Source organism: Panicum virgatum, chromosome 2K (genome assembly GCF_016808335.1).
Source record: "Panicum virgatum strain AP13 chromosome 2K, P.virgatum_v5, whole genome shotgun sequence".
In the NCBI taxonomy this organism is placed as follows: domain Eukaryota; kingdom Viridiplantae; phylum Streptophyta; class Magnoliopsida; order Poales; family Poaceae; genus Panicum; species Panicum virgatum.
In genome coordinates this window covers 12,082,490-12,103,211 of record NC_053137.1, presented here as the reverse complement: position 1 = coordinate 12,103,211, position 20,722 = coordinate 12,082,490, and the positions used below count along the sequence as shown (strand labels likewise).

The window sequence follows — 20,722 nt, the reverse complement described above, 5'->3', positions numbered from 1 at the left end:
TTAGTAATATTCATCTTTATTTAAAGCATTAATTAAAGCAAACAGACAAGCACTGTAGAAAGCAATCACAAAACAGTGCTCTATTGAAAAGCAAATCCTTATACAATACTGTGCATCAGCGTAAACGAAGCGAACTTCAGTAGCTGATGATCTCGCTAGCATGATTTGACACCGTTGATCATAAATTCATAACAGCTTGTGATAACATGACAGGCGTTGAACTCGATGGAAAGCTTGCTGGTATAGGCAATCAGTAGTTTCGATCCCTGCTGTGGACCTCATCCAGAACCACCACAAGCGCCGTGACGAACACATGGTCAACGCCCGGGAACACGGTGACATTGAACGTGTCCTTTCCCAGCAGCACATTGGAGGCAGTGTACTTCCGGCTTATCTGCAGCAGCACCAAACGCCCAACACGTTAGCTTACAATACAATATTACTATGCTAATTGCTGTCTGAATATTCTGCAAACTCCCAAATCAAAGCATGGTTGTCTTGTTAGAAGTAGAACTCACCTGAGCGATCATGGTGTCAGAGTCGCCGAGGTAGAAGGCGCAGTTCCTGTCGAAGTAGCTGCCCTTCATCTTGAAGTCGCAGGCCTGCTTCTGCTTCGCGGTGTTCCCAGCAGCCAAGAAGACATCCATCTCCGTCCTCAGCTGCAGGAGCGTCGACCTTTTCACGGTGAAGAGCAGGTCGCTCGCGCTCGAGCTCTCACCTCTGAACACCTCCCATGTGTTGTGCATACTAAGTATCTGGTAATGATGATGATCTGTAGTCAGGTGATGTTGGATTTGTTGAGAAATTCTACTTCGTAAGCATCCGAGAATGCCCCAAGTACAAACTTCGATTTTTTTTTCAATTAATGGGCAAATTTTGACAAAAAAATCAACATAAAGAACAGAGAACAGCAGATCAAGACTGACGTCTGTATTTTGTATTCCGGTTTCTTGGATCATTGCTGCTGAAATGGATGGCCGATCGATCTCGGTCGCGTCGGTGTGCTTACCTTCTCGTGCATGGTGAGGATGGGCTGCCGGGCGGCGTCGAGGAGCACGCGGCGGTTGCGGACGCTCCAGACGCTGCCCTTGAACTGCAGCACGACGGCGCCGCTGGGGTCGGTGACGGTGAAGTCGCCGCCGCTGAGGCTCGCGACCTTCTTGGTCACCGTCAGCGGCACCACGTCCGGCGCGCAGAACTGCGGCGACACCACCACCACCGGCGGCGGCGCCTGCGGCAGGAGGGGTTCGTAGCCGGAGGGTGACGCCGCCATGGATCGCCTGAGAGCTGATCACTTGCTCGATGGATCGGACTTGATGATCGGGGGCACTGGTTGTTGCTGTGCTTGCAGTTGCAGTTCCTTTTGCTGCTGACCGACCTGCTGTCGTTGGAGTTTATATAACAGTAGAGAGGCAGTAGGCGCGTACTGGTAGTGGACCGCGTTGACTGGAAAGATCACCTGTGGCGGGGCCCAAGAAACTCAAATAATTGGGGTGCAGAATAGGTCAAGGCATTTTTGTTCAAAAAAAAGAATAGGTCAAGGCATAATCTATCTACCACCACAAATGAGTATTTTGGAGATTTTTTTTCTCTTGATAAATTAATGCTTATAATTTAATATGGGCAACATCAACTGTTGAATGATGGATAAGAATTTTGAACAAAGCCATTTTCTTAGGCAACACTGTGCATTCTTAGTGTCCTTGATATTTCCTTGTGTTGTGTGTCGTTGGAGTACAGAAATCTGTATTTATTTAGGGGGATTTTTTCTGTAAAATTAACAATTTTGATTAAATATGAGTGGCATTGGAAGTTGAATGACGAATGGGAATTTTGAAGTTTTTTTCTGTTTGTATTATGAATATTGTGTAATGGACTTGTAAACTCTCATAAAAAAACAATAATTTAAGTAGTCATATTTAAACCAAGAAAAGTAGCCCGGTTTTGATCTTATCGATTTTCCTATTGAATGTTTCAAATAGTTGGTGGCGGATTGGAAGCGCTTTGATAGGGTGGCCACCATCATCAATGCTGAGGCCTCCTAGAATATAAAATGTGGAACAAGAAACTAACTCCATAATATAAAATAAACGTCTCGTTTGGATTCCAAGCATTTTTTTGCGAGGAAAATATTTCAAGCATATGAATAGCAGAGAGAAGATGCATGAATGGTCCATAGGAAAATAACCAGGAATTGAGTAAGAATTGAGAGACTAGAGATAGATAGATAGATAGATAGATAGATAGATAGATAGATAGATAGATAGATAGATAGATAGATAGATAGATAGATAGATAGATAGATAGATAGATAGAGAGAGAGAGAGAGAGAGAGAGACGATATTTCTCCAACTTGGGTTGGTCTCTATCATCTTTTAGCTAGTTAGAATGTGAAAGCATTTTGGCAATGGCTTCTCAGAACAGGTAATTTACAAGCAAGTGGTAAATTATTAGACTATTGTAGTTATAGATGTAATGTGAGTCTTTCTAGTTTGAGCCTACTATAAAAGTATAAAACGAACACCCAAATGTTATTTTATAGGCTATAATATTCAGAACGATCAACTATGTTAATGTTACTGGCGATCGATGGGCTGTCCGCAGTGGTAACTGTAAAAGGAACGCAACCCCTTTTACAGTTGGTTTTTAGCGCAAAAACCCCCGCAGCGGGGATCTGTAAAAGGGACGGTATTGTTCAGTATCAACATCTCCGCGCCAAATCTGCAGCGGGTCAAGGAGCAACGCCACACATCGACGTGGCACGAGGCCCACGCACCGGCGCACCATCCCAACGACCCGCGCGGCGGAGGAGCTCGAGGGAGAGAGGCCTCGCTGCCTCTGCTCCGCCGCGAGGAGCCGCCGCGAGGGAGGGACAGGAGGGAGGGATGGGAGGGAGGAGCCGGAGTCCACCACCGGCCGGCGGAGGGAGGAGGACGAGGGTGGATGCGCCCGCCCGCCGCCCGCCGCCGAGCCCACTACCTCCGCCCCGTCGAGCCGCCGCGGCACCTCCGCGCTCCCGCCGTGGCCGCAGCTCGCGCTCCCGCCGTGGCACCTCCGTCTCCCTCCAGTGCTCCCTCCTCGAGCTCGGAGCAGCGCCCCTCGACACCACGATCGGAGAGGAGGGAGGGACAGAGGAGGCCGTCGTGCTTGACAAGTCGAACGAGCAGGGGAGCAGGGATGCCGGCAGAGCCTGGATCCGCGCCGCCCTCCCTGGATCCGCGCCGCCCTCCCTGGATCTGCGCCGCCGTCGAGGGAGCCCGGAGGAGGGGCGCGCTGGCGAGGAAGCTCGAGCTCGAGCCTGGCCGCCGCGGAGGGAGGCTGCCGGGGAGATGGGAGAGAGAGCAGGGGAGGGGAGGCGCGGGAGTGAGATGGGTGTTGCCGCCGGCTGCCGGTGATGCAGCTCGGTGGCGATCGGCAACGAACACGACGCGCTCAGGAACGCACGACGTTGCACTCGGTCTCTCACGCGCGAACTTTGTGGATCTCAACAGAACACGAGAGAGTGGCGCTGCCAAACGTTGCAGCCTTTTCGGTTATGCTCTTTACTATTTATTCTCGGTGCTTACACGGTCTGTGACCCACGATCACCCCGCCACGCGCGCTCGCGCTGCGACGCGCCCGCCTAACGCGCGGGAACGCTCTTCATGCACGACGTGGCGGTGACCACTCTCGCCGCACCGTGAACGCAGCACGGTTCTGGCGGAACACCACACATGCAGCTATCTAATTGTGGAACACAAATATGCATCACTAAAACAGGTAACTAAACAATGCAATGCATGATCGTGCACGGGATTAGTTCAACATTTCACCCCCTTAATCCCGCTGCACCGCCACCACTCCCAGCTGCTGCCTCAGCTCAATGAACCTGACCTTCCCGAGCGCCTTCGTCAGGATATCAGCAAGTTGGTTCTGCGTGCTCACATGATCAATGTCGATGCTCCCTTCTTCAACACAGTCTCTAACAAAGTGATACCTTGTGTCTATATGTTTGCTTCGTTCATGGTGAACCGGATTCTTACTCAAGGCTATAGCAGACTTGTTATCAACTAGGAGATTCACCTTTGGAGCTTTGATCCCTAGCAGTTCTCCAAGCAACCGGCTGAGCCATACACCCTGACAGGCAGCCCCTGCACTTGCAATGTACTCGGCCTCACAAGAGGAGAGTGCCACGACCCTTTGTTTCTGTGAAGTCCAGGTCACTAAATTCATGCCAACAAAGAAAGCTGACCCACTGGTGCTCTTCCTATCATCAACATCACCAGCTAGATCACTATCACTGAAGCCAATCAGTAATGGTTCTGAATTGCCCGACCTTGTGTACTTGCAGCCATAATTCAGTGTCCCTGCAACATACCTCAAGATCTGCTTTACTGCTGCCCAATGAGTTGCTCTTGGCATTTCCATGTACCTGCTCACAATACCCACAGAATATGCAAGATCTGGCCTTGTATTTACTAGGTACCTCAAGCTCCCAATAATGCTCCTGTACTTTGTAGCATCAGCAGGTGGTGACTTGTCTTCTTTGCTCAACTTCAGCTTATTCTCCATGGGAACCTGACAGGGGTTGCACCCTTTCATTCCAGCTTGCTCGAGAATTTTGAGTGCATAAGCACTTTGGCACAAAGTTGTGAACCCTTCCTTCTGAACCACCTGAATGCCCAGATAATATGTAAGTAACCCAAGGTCACTCATACTGAAACTCTCCATCATTTGCCTTTTGAATGCATCAATGCTCTCTTGCCTTGGCCCTGTTATCACAAGATCATCCACATAAACTCCCACAATCAGAAAGTTGCCACTGCTATCACCTCTTCTGTATACAGCATGCTCATGAGGATTCTTCTCAAAGCCAAGCCTCAGTAACTCTTTATCAAGCCGTGCATTCCATGCCCTGGGTGCCTGACGCAACCCATACAAGGCCTTTCTCAGTTTTAGGACCTTGCCACTTCCATTCTCAACTACAAAGCCTGGAGGTTGCTGTACATATACTTCTTCAATCAAATCTCCATTTAAAAAGGCTAATTTAACATCCATGTGATGCACTTTCCATCCACTCTTAGCTGCCAGTGCTATGATCAACCTTACTGTCTCAATTCTAGCCACTGGAGCAAAAACTTCCTCAAAGTCCACCCCCTCACGTTGGGCGTATCCCTTGGCCACCAGCCTTGCTTTGTGCTTGACAATGTTGCCTTCAGGGTCCTTCTTCACCTTGAAAACCCATTTAAGACCAATAGCACGGTGACCTGCTGGCAAAGTTGCTAGTTCCCAAGTTCGGTTGGACTGTATCGACTCCATTTCTGCAGTCATGGCTTTTCTCCAACACTCCTCTGTCAGTGCCTCATCAACACTCCCTGGCTCTTCTGCAGCTACAAAACACACTCCACTGTATTCAAACCCATGAACTTCTTCTGTTGAATCATTGAGATCTTGCAATGTGCGATATCTCAAGGCATTTCCCTCAGAGTCCGCTGCTCCTTCAGTTGGAGGTGTTGCAAACTGCACATTCGGTGCATTCAGAGTTACAGGTGGTGTCGACGGCTCTGGTGACTGCGTGTTCTGCTCATTAAATGTCCATGGACTGCCTGAGCCATTGTTCTGAGTGGGAGACCCTGGATCCATCACTGAAAATCCCGGTGCTTCTGCTGACTGCCCAGCTGTATCCACTGAATCAGCTTGCACACTGTCAGACACTATTGTTCGTCCGGCAATAGAGTAGAACTCCACTTCCACTCCTATTTCAGTGCTTCTGTCTTGGTTTTTCTCACCCCAGCTCCATCCACGATGTTCTTCAAACACCACATCGCGTGACACTTGCAGTTTCTTAGTCACCGGATCATAAACCCGATAACCCTTTGTACCTGTTTCATAACCAACAAATACCATTGGTGTGGATCTGTCAGACAGCTTAGTCACTCCTGGTCCTGTTTTCTTGACATGGGCCACGCAACCAAATGTTCTCAAATGACCTACACTCGGTTTCTTCTTGTTCCAAGCTTCATAAGGTGTCTTCCCTTCGAGACTTCTGGTAGGAGCTCTATTCAATAGGTACACTGCTGTGTGAACTGCTTCTCCCCAGAACTCACTCGGCATTTTCTTGCTCTTGAGCATACATCTGGCCATCTCAACTATGGTTTGGTTACGCCGTTCCACAACACCATTTTGCTGTGGTGAGTAGGGAGCGGTGGTAAAGTGCTTCAGGCCTTGCTCATTGCAGAACTCAGTAAACTGAATTGAGTTGAACTCACCACCTCTGTCAGAACGAAACGCCCGAAGTCTGCACCCACTCTCTACTTCTGCCAATGTCTTCACTCGCTTGAAACACTTGAATGCCTCAGCTTTTGTCACCAGGAGCTCCAGCCACATGTACCGACTGAAATCATCCACCACAAGCAGAAAATAATTCTTGCCTCCAGGTGTGCTTGGCCGGATCTGACCACACAGATCAGTATGCACCAAGTCGAGTGGCTTCTCACCTCGATAGTTTGCTACCTTTGGAAATGCATGACGATGCTGTTTTCCCAATGCACAACCATCACAGAATTCCTCAACTCGGTCAATTACTGGCATGCCCTCCACCATATTCTTGGACCCAAGGTCACGCAATGCTCTGAAATTCAGATGGCCATACCTCCCATGCCATAGCCATGCCTTGTCTTCCTTCATTGCCACCAGACAAACAGGAGTGGCAAGCTGCATCTTCAACAAATAGAGACGGTTCTTGGCCCTAGGTGCTCTAGCTAGTAGACACCGATCAACATCATACAGATTGCAGAAACCATTCTCTATCACAATTTTACAGCCTCCCTCCTCTAATTGACCAAGGCTAACTATATTACTTTTCAACTTGGGTATGAAATAGACAGATGTGAGTACCTTGTGACCCTTGTTCCTGGTCTGGAGCAGCACCGATCCCATGCCCTTGATCTCGACCAATGATCCATCACCAAAACGGACTGTACCTCCCACAGATGTGTCCAGTGACGCGAGCACCGCACGGCACCCCGTCATGTGATTGCTCGCACCCGTGTCGAGCACCCACGTGTCGTCATCGCGATCCGCTGGAAACACCTCCTCCTCGTTGAGATGCACCACATGATGTGGAACGTGCACCCCAACTGGTTCAGCCTCGCGCAATGGCGCGACAGTGCGCACCGTGTCGACCGTGGCGAGCATGAGCGCCGGCTGTTCCTCGTCAGCCCGCACATGATGTGCCTCCACACGCCGCTCCTTCCTGGGACGCTTGCAGTCCTGCTTCTAGTGCCCGTAGATTCCACAGTTACGGCACCTTCCCTTGCGTCGCGGTGTGCCCTCCGATGTCAGTTTGACGACGGGCTCCTTCTTGTCACCTTGCGACGTGTTCTTCGGCTTGGCCGGGGAGAACCCGCCTTGTCGATCTCCTCCACTCCCGGATGAGGATCCCTCCGGAGTGAGGCGGTGGCGGTACTTGGCGAGCCACTGATCCTCGGACAGGTACAGCTTCTCTATCTTCTCGGCGACAGTGTCGACGTCGAGACGATCTTCAGCGGCGCGCAGACGCCCCACCAATTCTTCCACCGTCAGAGTGTTGATGTTCAGCAACGTCTCGATCGACACGGCGATTTGGTTGTACTGCTTCGGGAGGACACGGAGGATTTTCTTGACGACGCGCGTTTCGCCCACGACCTCGCCGAGACCACGCAGCTTCTCAGCCAGCGAGTTGATTCGCAGGCCGAACTCGTCAATGAGCTCGCCATTCTTGAACGGAATGTTCTCGAATTCTTGCAGCAGCTTCTGTGCATGTGATTCTTTGACACGATCTGCACCCTGCCGCATGCTCTTGACTGCATCCCACGCCTCCTTCACCGTCTTCTTCGCCCCCAACGTCGTCCACATCTCCTTCGGCACCGAACGCAGGAGTGCGCTCATAGCCAGACGATCATGGGCGCGCTTCACTCCCTTGCCGCCCTGCTCGACGACGTCCCAAACCTCCATCGCCTCGAGATTGCACTGCATCAACATAGCCCACTCGGAGTAATTAGACCGATCGAGCATCGGCCACATGAGCGACCCAACCGGGACGGCGGTCTTCCCAGCACTTGACGATGCGTCGTCGTCGCCCATCTTCTTCTCCGGCTGCCTTCTCTTGGGGATGATGTACTTCTTCTTAGCTGGCTCCCTCGGTGGACTGACGGAACCGCTATAGAACATACACTAACGGCTCTGATGCCAATTGTTGCCGCCGGCTGCCGGTGATGCAGCTCGGTGGCGATCGGCAACGAACACGACGCGCTCAGGAACGCACGACGTTGCACTCGGTCTCTCACGCGCGAACTTTGTGGATCTCAACAGAACACGAGAGAGTGGCGCTGCCAAACGTTGCAGCCTTTTCGGTTATGCTCTTTACTATTTATTCTCGGTGCTTACACGGTCTGTGACCCACGATCACCCCGCCACGCGCGCTCGCGCTGCGACGCGCCCGCCTAACGCGCGGGAACGCTCTTCATGCACGACATGGCGGTGACCACTCTCGCCGCACCGTGAACGCAGCACGGTTCTGGCGGAACACCACACATGCAGCTATCTAATTGTGGAACACAAATATGCATCACTAAAACAGGTAACTAAACAATGCAATGCATGATCGTGCACGGGATTAGTTCAACAATGGGATGGAGCAGGGGAGAGCGCACCATGGCCGCGTGGCTCGCCGCCGCCGGAGGAGAATGGAGAAGGAGGGAGGAGGAGCTTGATGGGGTGCCAGCAGCCCGTCCGCCGCCGCCGCAAGCCCGCGTCGTCCGCCGGCCACCTCCGCCCCAGCGAGCTCGCCCCTGCTCCTCCAACCGGCCGCGGCGGAGCCAGCCGAGGAGCCAGAGCCGCTAGCCGCATGGACGCCGTGCGGCGCCCTCCCCGCCAGCTAGGAAGGGGGAGGAAGGAGGGGCGCGGCAGGGAAGAGGGGGCCAACGGTGCCGCCGCCGCTGTGGACTCGCCCGGGCATGCCGTAGCCGGAGGAGGACCGCGCTGCCACGCCGCCGTCCCACGAGGCCGCCGCGGCCGGCGCGAGCCGAGGGAGCCGAGGCCGCGGCCGCCGCGCGCACCCCCACCCTGCTTGTAGCTTGTGTCGCGCCCGCCCCGCCCCGTCTCCGTGCACGCCCACTGCCCCGGGCGCCGCTTCGCCCCCCCCCCCCCCCCACGCCGTGCCGCCAGCTCCCCGTGGAGGTGCGGGGCGGGCGCACTGGAGCCGAGCCAAGCTCGCCGCCCGCCGGGGCTCGAGGAAGGAGGAGGGGGAGGGAGGCGAGGCAGGCCGCGGCGGCACGGAGCTCGGCCGCCCATGGCGGTGCGGAGCTCGCCCGCCCAAGCTGCCGCCGGATCCAAGCTGGGGCGCTGCTGGGGACGGATAGCCGCCGGGGAGGGGGATGGCCGCCGGCTGGAGTGCTGCCGCCGACCGCCGTCGCGCGCGTTCGCCGAATTGCTGCGACACGCGCTCGGCGCGGCCGCGCCACTCGCTTGCCGCCGCCCCACGAGCAGGCCGCCGTCCCGCGCGCTTGCCCTGGCCGGCGAGTGAAGGGGCGGCCCGGAGGAACACGGCGGGGCGGGAGGAGCCGGGAGGGCATGGCCGCCGCCGGCGCTGGAAACAGGAAGGGGGCGGCGCGAGAGGAGAGAGGAGTGCGCCGCTGGTGGGAGCACGGAAGGGCGGCGCGGCGGGTGGCTCGCCGGCGGGGGTAGCGAGGAGGCCGGGGCTCGAGGGAGCAGGAAGGGGCCGCCGCGGGGAAGAAGCAGCTGGAGGGGGAGAGAAGGTGTCGGTTGGGGGTAAAAATTCTGATAGGTGGGTCTGTGACTGGTAGTTGGTACAGAGATGAGATATAGAGAATAGATGGGTGCGAAAAAAGTATAGAATCTCGATGATCAAAATAGAATATTTTTTTAAAAAAGTAAATTTGGATTATGACGAGTGCGGACAGCCTTAATATTCACCACCATATGTCCAACGTCGGAAAAGATGTTCCCACGTGCACTTGTGATCAATGGCGGATCACACTACTCCTTCCTTCATCCCTCATTTTCTTCTTTGGTCTTCCTTCTTTCCTCTTCTTCTCCCTCCTCCTTTTCTCTTCTTTTCATGGAGTTCCTGGGTTAGGGGGGGCGCGTAAGCCCCCAGCCTCCACGCTGGTTCTGTTTCTCCTTTTCTATGCTCGTAAGTCAACAATTGAGCGTGTGTGTGGGGGCAGTAGCGGATCTAGAATCTCAATCTAGGGGGCTAATTTTCCCTTCTTTTTCTTTCCTCCTCATTTTTTCTTCTTCCTCCTCCTTTTTCTTCTTCCTCCTCTTCATTCATGGTTGAAAATTCTTGGCTTCATTCATGGTTGAAAATTCTTGGGGGAGCTTTGGGGGGCTCCATTGGATCCATGGGGGTAGGGGGCTCTAGCCCCCCTGCCCCCACGTTGGATCCGCCCCTGGGGGGAATCATGAGTATGTGAGAAAATCATATAATGTGAGCGAGATGAACAGCCTAGAGTCACTATGGACAGTGCGGTCACGCAATCTCTATATATGATTCACGCACCAAAAGGAGCCAACCAGTGTGATCACGTCGCGGGCAATTTTCAGTCGTCAGATTGGCCAGGCGGATGGTCTGGATTGTGCGTTTTCTCGGCCATTTTGCAAAAACATCCTCGGACTTTGAGAAATAATCAAACTGCAGCCCGGCCACCTCTCTCAGGAAATTTTGCGAAAAAGCCCCAACTTTTCTCAAAATCAATCCAAAGTCCAACAGTCCAGGTTCAAGGAAATTTGCAAAAAAAAAACCTTAAGTTCGTAAAATCAACCCTCCGTCCTGATCCTCTCTTAGAATTTTTGAAAAAATTCTCAAATTTTAATTAAATCAAACCACAACCTGTTCCATCCGTTCTCCTACACGAGCAACATTATGCATGCAATTTGAACACCAAAACACGTTAGAATCAAAAGTTGCTCAGCATAGAATTTAATCGAGAGTAAAAACTACAACTTTATTATAGAGTAAATTTCAAAATTCAAAATGCTTTCTCAATTCATTTGCACAAACGCTTACATACGACTCGTTTTGTACCTACAATTTGGACACTAAAACATCTTCAAATCAAAAAATGATCAATAGAAAAGTTGCCTAGGATTTCAACTTTACTATATAACAAGGTTTTGTAAATTCAAATCATTTTCGTAATTCATTCAACATAACATCTTGTTTTGCTAAAAATAATAATATTGTACCATCATTCTTCTGTGATCTCTCATGCTATCTACACAATAACGCGTCATATTTTAATATAACCAATATTTTTTTAAAAAAAATAACACATATTAATTGCCAAATACATTAAATTTCCGACTAATTGTGCTCCGCCTTCCCTAATAAATTATTTTACCCTTCTTTCACCACAATAAATACGGCAGGAAAAGCCATAGCTCCATTTCAATACCCAAATTAATATACTACTAAAAAAATAGTGTTATGATAATAGAATGCCCAAAATATATACCAATTATCAAGTGCAACAGAGGGCTGCAGACCGCGGCACCTATGCGGAAATAATGAAGCGACAGATTTATCTTAACAACGTTGTTTAAAAAACCACTAAATGCCTCAACTAAAATTCGCAACTATAATCCTACGACGCGGGATACGGCCCCGCCCGGCAAAGCGGAGAAATCTATATAGTCAAGACTCGTACGCACACGCGGAGACAGTGGCAAATAATGTGCGAACCACAGAAGAAGTTGAAACATCACCACACGGATGACGGTACGTCTTTCCACAATCAACGATCCAATAATCTCGATCGCATACAACCTTTCCTTCCTCAAACATCAGGTGTGGTGGACGCTAGCTGGTCACTAAGCCGTCGGACGTCGGCAACAGTGAAGTCGCCGGCTGGCCTTCTCTCTGCCCGGGCAGCACTCGATTATTTTCTCTGGGCACTCTTGCTCGCCGCGTTTGCTATATGAGTTGTTGCTTTCCATATGGCTCTAAACATAAATAAACTCTTTTAGAAAAATCTCAAAAGAAAAATGAAGGGAAAATATCAGTGCCAAAGTGAGAATCATTTTTTGAAAAAACGGGTTTATATTTCATTCATATTTTGATGGTTACAGCTGAAAACTTACAAAGTCATCCCTGAAATAAAATGAAATAAAATCTCATCCTTGAAAGCACCTCCCGGTCGTCCATGCTGCCGGCAGCCGGAGCCCGCAACTTGAAGCCGACTTCCTCTCTGGCGAAGGAACGTAGTTTTTTGACGCCGTTTTGAGCAGCATATCGAAACTGACATGCTTTGTTGACGTTGAACGATTCGGTCGGAAAAGATGGCCATTGACCATCACATCGCTAGGCAACAGGAACTCCGATCCGACGCCTCAAGGACTGTCAGAGGCTCCATCTTGTCGGAACAATGAAGAACCTCAAAGGGGAACTGAACCACCCAAACAGGCGGGCGCTGATAACCAACCCGATTTCACCTCTTGTTGGTACACAAACCTCGCAAGATCGACGCTGAGAAGACGAGCTTCGCCGACGAAGATAGAGGAGGGACAAAAGAACCCCTGCCAGGCACCACAGGCTACGCATAGGGAGCAACTGGACCAGTAGCGCGCGACACGGCCATGGCATAGCAGGAAGATGCACAGACGCTCACGACCAGACCGATGGTGGCCGGAGACGATAGCAAGCAGGGTACTAGATTATTTTGACTCACCTTAGCTCCCAAGTCTATAGATGGCAATGGGTAAAATCCATGCAGATATCAACTTCGTAAACCCGTACCCGCATGCCCAAATCTGCGCCCGCAACCCGCAACGGGTAGGAAACAGTACCTGTACGCGCTATCTGCGGATACCCGCAAACCCGCGGGCATGCCCGTATACCCGCAAGTTTTAGAAAATCAAGCACACAAGCACATTTTAATAGCATGTAAATATTAATATATACCAATAAATGCACCTCTATATCTCAACACTAATAAACTATATATAATCCAACAAGCAACATATCAAAACTATTTATTTAAGGAAACAAATAAATCTTAGCAAATAAATGAACTAGTCTCATATATAATACATCACAAGAGTCATTATTTGCGGGTTTGTGAATTCGGATATCAATTTTTCAAACATGTTAGAAGATATCCGTTGGGTTTAGAGTTGTACCCGCGCCCGTGCCCGCGGGCACAAACTCAAACCCGTATCCGCGCCTGTCGGGTTTGCTATCCGCGGATACGCGGATATTTCGTACCCGTTGCCATCCCTACCCAAGTCGCCGGCAATGAGCATGGCGGAGACGACGGCGACGATAACGACAACAGCGCCACGGCCAGCCGGAGCAAGAGAAGACACTAATCCTAACCTATCTAGAAATACTCTAGTAGAAGAGGAGAATACACCAGCCACCGGATTTGCGACTCTCAAAGCCGAACGGCGCCTGTAGCGAGGATAGGCGGCGAATCCGACAGTGGGAGCGAGAATCGTCTCGAAGTCGCAGGGAACGAGAGGCTTCGAGCGAGAGCCACACAAGTCATCAATAATATTAATATTAATAGTACACATAATAATAATTGTTCTAAAAAAGTATTACACATAATCGAACGTCGGCATAATAATTCAGTACGAAATAAATATGAACAAACCATCAAACAGTAGTTGATCCTTGCTGGAATATATATAATTTCTAAACCCTGTACCGGTCGCAACAGCAACTTTTGTGTCCAACTCGATGGAGTTGGCCTGCTCATCATCAGTCGGATCGCTCCCTGTGAATCTCATCCAGGATCACCACGAGCGCCGCGACGAACACGTAGTCGACGTGCGGGAACACGGTGACGCCGAACGTGTCCTTCCCCAGCAGCACATTCGAGACGGTGAACTTCCGGTTCATCTGCATCGATCGATCGCCAAACGGCAAGCACATCATCATCAGCTAGACATTTGGTAGACTCCAAAACATGATCAGAGCACAGAACAGATCTTCTTTTGTACTCACCTGAGCAATCATGGTGTTGGAGCTGCCGAGGTAGAAGGCGCAGGACCTCTCGAAGTAGCTGCCCTTGATCTTGAAGTCGCAGGCCTGCTCTGCGCTGTTCGAGGCCAGGAAGACGTCCAGCTCCGTCCTCAGCTGGATGATGGAGGATTTCTTGGCCGTGAAGAGCAGGTCGCTCGAGCTCGTGCTGTCCCCTCTGAACACTTCCCATCTGTGGTGCATGCTAAATACCTGATGATGCACAAGGGTGAGAAGAGGATGGAATGGTACGATCGGCCTGCTGAAATAGCGCCTCCTAAATAAAAATTACTGCAATGGAAGGAGAATCTATTTGGAAGAAGAAAAAAATGCATGGAAGTTTGATGTGTTTGTAACAGAGTGAAGTCCTGCAAATCTTTGGACGAGACCCCGTTTGTTACAGTACAAGTTAGTACAAACGGTTAAAATAGGTTGCTTTTACAGTAAAGTTCAGAAATTGATGAGATCTTTTTATCACGAAACATAAATTGAGCTGTCTAACTTTCATCATTCCACTTTTGCTATGTGAAGGAAGGACGTCTCAAAGGACGTCAGAAAGCTCAGTTGTGGAAGCATCCCAAGCCTGAAGTCCAACGAATCGTAAAATTTTCTTTTCAATCAGAAAGGTTGTGGCAGAGATTGCAAGTTATTGCCATCGTTACGGAATACCCTGTGGTCAACCTGAGGCAGGGTAGACGATGCAGAACGCGTTTTCATACCAGGAATTGACGCTCAGATTATAGTAAAACTGATTCCGTTAAAAAATTGCAGGTCACCTTAATTTGACTCCCTCATTCCAGACTGAAACCTCACAGTGCATTTTTTTAATACTTCTATACTAATCAAACAGTGGAATATACTATTTCTCTATCAGGGTTCGAAGCACAACCTTTTTTTCTTTTGCTCAAATCGATCCTATCTGCTCATATCCTCTCTCTCCAAATCGACCCTCGAGTCATAGCGAGAAGCTTTGAAGAACAAACAAGGGGAAAAAACAGAGAATGTATCGAGTGATGTTTCCTTTTTCTTTGTTATGGTTTCTTGGATCTTTGATTCTTTATAGCAGTCAAAAATCGATCCTTCTGAACTCAGATCAAGCCAATCGAAAGAAAGAGACAAAGAAACGGATGGCCGATCCGCGTATACAATTAATATTCATTACCTTCTCCTGCATGGAGAGGATGGGCTGGCCGGCGGCGTCGAGCAGCACGCGGCGGTGGCGCACGCTGAAGATGGCGCCCTTGACCCGCAGCACGACGGCGCCGTTGGCGTCGGTGACGGTGAAGTCGCCGTCGGAGAGGCTGATGGCCTTCTTGGTCACCGTCAGCGGCACCACGTACGGCGCGCAGAACTGCGGGGACACCACCGCCACCGGGGCCGTCACCGCCGCGGCCGCCGGGGCCGAAGGAGGAGGAGGGGCTCCGTAGGGCGCCGCCATCGGATCGAGGTCGCCGCGCGCGCGCTCCTCTCCTGCGGCGGTGGATTCGCTCGGCGCCGGTGAGCAGAGCAGCTGGCTTGCGCGTGTTGACTTGTCGGAGTCCGCGGGCTATCTTGCCTACGCCGCCGACAAAAGGTGGTGGAGATAGCAAAGGAAGCGCGGCGGCGTCTGTGGGGCCCATCGAATTGATGCTCAGATATTTTTGGGTTTAGCATTACAATTTAATTTGTATTAAAATGGTGATATTTATTTGTTTTCTAAAAAGTAAAAGAACAATTCTGTATGAAAATGGTAGTACGCCGTCGTTTTTTTTTTGAAAAAAAAAACAATTTGATTAAAATGGTAAGAGTATTTTGGAGGAAAATAATTAAGAACATTAATTGCATGGCACCCCACAAGAATCACACACCCATTGTTAACACAGTTCAAGTGTTCGACAATTGATCTCCGTGACACAATCGTACATGCAACAATGAAACACGAAACACTGGTAACAAGAGAACGTTGTGACGAACTGACAATATCAGCATCAAGGCCATTGGTTGCTTGATCGAACTCGATGAAAGCTTGCGATCGGTGCGGTCGACCGTCAGTCGAATCGCTCCCTATGAATCTCATCAAGGATCACAACAAGAGCCGCGATGAACACGTAGTCGACATGGGGGAACACGGTGACAACGAAGGTGTCCTTCCCGAGCACCACGTTCGAGGCCGTGTACTTGCGGTTGATCTGCATCACGGCCAAACGCCAAACAAAATCGCTGAATATTTGCAAAGTTCCATATGTACAGAGAAGATTACAAGTCAACCGAGCAAAAATTTAATTTTTGCACTCACTTGAGCGATCATGGTGTCGGAGTTGCCGAGGTAGAAGCCGCATGATCTCTCGAAGTAGCTGCCCCTGATCTTGAAGTCGGAGGCTTGCTGCGCGGTGTTCCCGGCCAGGAAGACATCCACTTCTGTCTTCAGCTGGAACACTGAAGCTTTCTTCACTGTGAAGAGCAGATCGCTTGCGTTGGTGCTGTCCCCCCCTGAAAACTTCCCATCTGTTGTGCATGCTAAATACCTGGCATAACAAAATGCAAAACGTTGCTGATTAATTAGGTGATGCTGCTGAACTTGGCATGTACCGTATCCACACTCTGCTTACTGAAGAAATTGAATGCTGACAGTCTTCCTTATGTGTACTGGAATTCAGAAGTTTTTGTTTTGATACACCCGCTAAAAAGTAGTGTTTGAGATGTAAAATGGGTGGAAACTGGATGGGTTGACAATAGAATTTAAATAACCTTTTCAAGCTGTCCACATTCAACAACTAACATCTTATTGACTTGTTTTGTATTCCAAATTAATTCAAACTACCATTTGTAATATTAGTATTGCACCATGTTATGTCTGACAGTATTTTTTGTCAGAGAATTCAGACTAGAAGATGACGAAGTCAACGATCGATCCTATACTGATGAACACGAGCTGATAGACGAGCCCACAAATGAGAGAAAGAAAACCATCAACGGCGGCGAGCCGGCGACCGATCCGTGTGCTTGTCATTACCTTCTCCCGCATGGAGACGAGGGGCTGGCCGGCGGCGTCGCGGAGGACGCGGCGGTCGTGGATGCTGAAGACGGCGCCCTTGACCCGGAGCATCTCGGCGCCGTTGGCGTCGGTGACGACGAAGTCCCCGCCGGAGAGGCTGATGGCCTTCTTCACCACCGTCAGCGGCACCGCGTACGGCGCGCAGAACTGCGGGGACACCACCGCCACCGGGGCCGCCGCCGGCGCCTGGGGCGGCGGAGCTCCGTCGTAGGGCGCCGCCATTGGGATCGATCGCTGCTAGCTCGATCGAATGCTCAATCGCCTTGGTGCCCTGCCCTGTGCAGCAGCTTGCAGTGCACACACTCTCGCTGTGACCTAGCAGTAGCAGCAGAGGTGGCAGCTTCAGCTGGCCGTTGCGCGGTTGGTGTCTGGAGGATCTCAATTTATAGACAAGATAGAACTACACGCTCGAGCACGCGGTACGGAACTTTCGTGTGGCCTGCGGTATAAAAAGGAACCATGTTCATGTTCTGTTGCTGGATCAACCAAATAGGTTAACTCTTAGTCAAATCCGTGTTTCTAATAATCAATGGGGGTGTTTTCACCTATGCTTAGTTTATAACCGTGAGACGACTTGCCGGCTCATGACAGCATAGGCAGCAGCAGCACTACTACTAACTTTGCGAATAGGTGCCAAGGTGGTGGTGCCCAGATGTCGGTGTAGCTATGTTATTTTTATGAGAGGTCAATTTATTAGATTGTATTAGTGGAACTTTGTTCAGTAATGCCAAGGAATATCGTGTATCACTGTTACTATCTAGCTGCAACTTTTCTACGTAAATCTCCTTTACCAGCTATGAGGACTTACGGTAGTGGATTTGGTGTAGTTCGTTCGCTTCTTAATCATATCCTCACGCGTAATAAATAAATACACGTGTGATTAACCTTTATGTTTTTTTATGTACTGGAACGGAATTAATGAAGTTATCCAACATCCATCAACTTTGACACGTAGCAACTGAGTACATTTCGATAGGATCTGCCCGGGCAGCAGCTACCAAAATTATTGCGTACAATTGAGAATTGACTACTATTGTTGTTGTTGCAATAATGGGGATATCGCTAAGTTCCCTGTTGACTGCTCCATTCCGTCTTTGACCAACTCTACCATCAGAGACCAGCATGTTTGTTTTCATAAAAAACATGACATGATGAGGAACCACCTAATAATCTAATAAGTTTAGTTTTTGATTGATCATCATGACATGTGATGATGAACCACCTAATAAATAATTTGAAATAAGCTACCTTTGGCCCAACTTATTAGATTATTTTATGATCCATGATGTGTTTTTACCATGTTAGTTCTTGAACCATATATAAGTATGATTGTAACCCTATAATCTATTAGGCAAACAAATACGGGATGATGGCAAGCAATTCAAGCAAGCAGCGAGCCACTCATTTGGATCGGATCCACGCTACATGAGCTCAACTGGGCCTGCTTCTTCCGTAGGCTAAAGCACGGTATATATAAGCCCAAGCCCAAGCCCAAGCCCAAGTAGATGAGCAAGTTTTCTTCCGCGCTTCATAAGCAATGCAAACGCAAATGCTTCACAGATAACGTTTATCTCTAAAGCGGAAATGCAAATGCTTGAGCTACGAGCAATTTGCGTTCAGGACAGGATACTGCTAAATCTATACCTGTTACTAAAGCGAGGCTCTGTTTAGTCCCATCCCGTAAACGCAAAAACGCAAAATTTTGCTAAGGAATCTTGCTAATTTGAAGTACTAAATGAAGTCTATTTACAAAATTTTTTGTATAGATGGGCTGTAAATCGCGAGACGAATCTAACGAGCCTACTTAATCCATGATTTGCAACAGTGATGCTACAGTAACGAGCCTACTTAACGAGCATAGATTAATTAGCATCATTAGATTCGTCTCGCGGTTTACAACACACATGTGCAAAAAGTTTTATAAATAGACTTCATTTAGTACTTCAAATTAGGAAGATTCCTTCGAAAAAAATTTGCGTTTACACTCCCGGGAACTAAACACGGCCCGAGTAAAATGTTCACTTAAATATTTTGTTTGATCTGTCTCATATTATTAATAGTGGACTTTAGTTCATCCCATATACGAGTCGGACCAACCTTTTCTATCCACGATTTAATCACATGGATCCTTATAAATTAACGCACGTGTACCAATACATATCTGATATTTTCTCCGTGGCAACGCATGGACATAATTATACCTAGTAAATAAATAAATCTATTATCTGTCACTAAGGTACTAAGTTACCGTTCAATTCCTTTGGGTAAATTTTTTTTTAGTCTCCTACACGCAATTTTTTCCCCAAACGTGTCCAGGCATGTATTTCATTAAGAAACAAATTCAAAATCATGAAAGTGTATTGTGCGCTACATAATTATATTTCTAGAAAATAAATAGTATTTAGATCGATGCTACTCCAGCTCGTGGGGATCGCTAGCTATCTTGGCTGCTACTTGCCTGCCGAGGGTCCAGGCAGCCCACGAAGATGCGCGCGCGGCCTGGACCCTTCGTGGGCTGAAACCAGACGGAGGCCCGTTTCTCCAATCGTGTGTTCCGCTCGTTGTTCATTCCGATTTTTTTTTTTGGACTCCTGAAATTTCTTGTGAAACACAATGCGAAGTTCTGGGTACATTTGTGTAACAAGAGAAGAAGTTTTGGAATATTTTTTCTTAATTTGAAATGACAGAAGTTTTCATCCAGTTTGGAACATTTTAATCTTTTCATACTTTTTAAAAGTTCCAGCTATGTAACAAAAAATACTTTGTGCATCATTTTCCTAAATTTGGAATGACAGGACTTTTCTCACAATTTGGAACATTTTAAAACTTTTTTTCATACTTTTTCAAAATTTCTAGCTACGTAGAAAAAAATATTTTGTGGAACAAATTCCTGAGTTTGAGAATGCCAGAACTTTTTGAAAAGTTTACAAAACTGTGAAATGTTTTTGTGACTTTTTACGGAACAAGAGAAGAAGTTTTGAAAGCCTTTCAAAAGTTTACAAAAAAAAGTTTTCATTATGTTCGCTTTAATCAACCGACAGTATTCTTCTCTCACATCAAATCAGCACCAGTCAGCTAGTAGTGTTTTTCTCTCACAACAAATCAGCACAAAATACAATTCTTCAATAGTACATCAATATCAAGGCTCGGTCGCCCCCGCGCGGGCAACTCGGGCGATTCAAGCTCCCTCGTCGCCGCCCCCACCGTCGAGTCGTCCCATCGCGCCGCCGCCAGAGCAGGCCGCGCGGAAGCCCGTGCGGCCTGTGAGGAGGGTGGCGGCGGGCCCTTTCCTCTTCCTTCGGCAGATCCGGGCGGGCGCGGCCGTCGGGGCCTTCCGAGGTGGCTCGCCGGCAGGGGCTGCTCTCCGCAGCGATGGAGCCCGTGGGACCACAGATCCGGCATGGCGGCGGCCGGATCCGGTGGCTGTGCGCGGGCGGAAGAGGCGTCTCTTTGTGGCTCGTCGGCGGAAGCTGCGGGCTGTGGCGGCGCCGGTGGCCGGAGCCTGCGGATCCCGGGCCGCGCTGGATTCATCGGCGCGGCGCGGCGGGGACCTGCGGCGCTCGGGGCCGGCCATGGCGTGTGGCGGCAATGCTGGTCAGCATGGAGGTCGCTGCGAGGGCTGCGCGTGGGCGGCCAGCGCGGGTGCGGCGCTTGCGCGTGCGGCGGCCAGTGTTGGCGCGTGG

At 49.6% G+C, this 20,722-nt stretch overlaps 2 protein-coding genes and 1 pseudogene across 2 annotated transcripts; all 3 read right to left on the bottom strand.

The window, feature by feature from the left end:
* On the bottom strand, positions 1 to 2,176 carry LOC120666925 (protein LURP-one-related 10-like). The gene is made up of 3 exons (XM_039946918.1): positions 1,010 to 2,176; positions 519 to 755; positions 1 to 394 (listed from the first exon to the last, which is right to left on the bottom strand). The coding sequence occupies exons 1-3, from the start codon at positions 1,271 to 1,273 to the stop codon at positions 251 to 253; spliced, it is 645 nt and encodes a 214-aa protein (XP_039802852.1). The 5' UTR covers positions 1,274 to 2,176; the 3' UTR covers positions 1 to 250.
* An 11,332-nt stretch (positions 2,177 to 13,508) lies between these two features.
* On the bottom strand, positions 13,509 to 15,571 carry LOC120666916 (protein LURP-one-related 15-like). Its single transcript, XM_039946910.1, has 3 exons — positions 15,168 to 15,571; positions 13,991 to 14,218; positions 13,509 to 13,885 (listed from the first exon to the last, which is right to left on the bottom strand). The coding sequence occupies exons 1-3, from the start codon at positions 15,441 to 15,443 to the stop codon at positions 13,745 to 13,747; spliced, it is 645 nt and encodes a 214-aa protein (XP_039802844.1). The 5' UTR covers positions 15,444 to 15,571; the 3' UTR covers positions 13,509 to 13,744.
* A 271-nt stretch (positions 15,572 to 15,842) lies between these two features.
* Positions 15,843 to 17,374, bottom strand: LOC120695916 (annotated as a pseudogene).
* Positions 17,375 to 20,722: the final 3,348 nt, after the last annotated feature.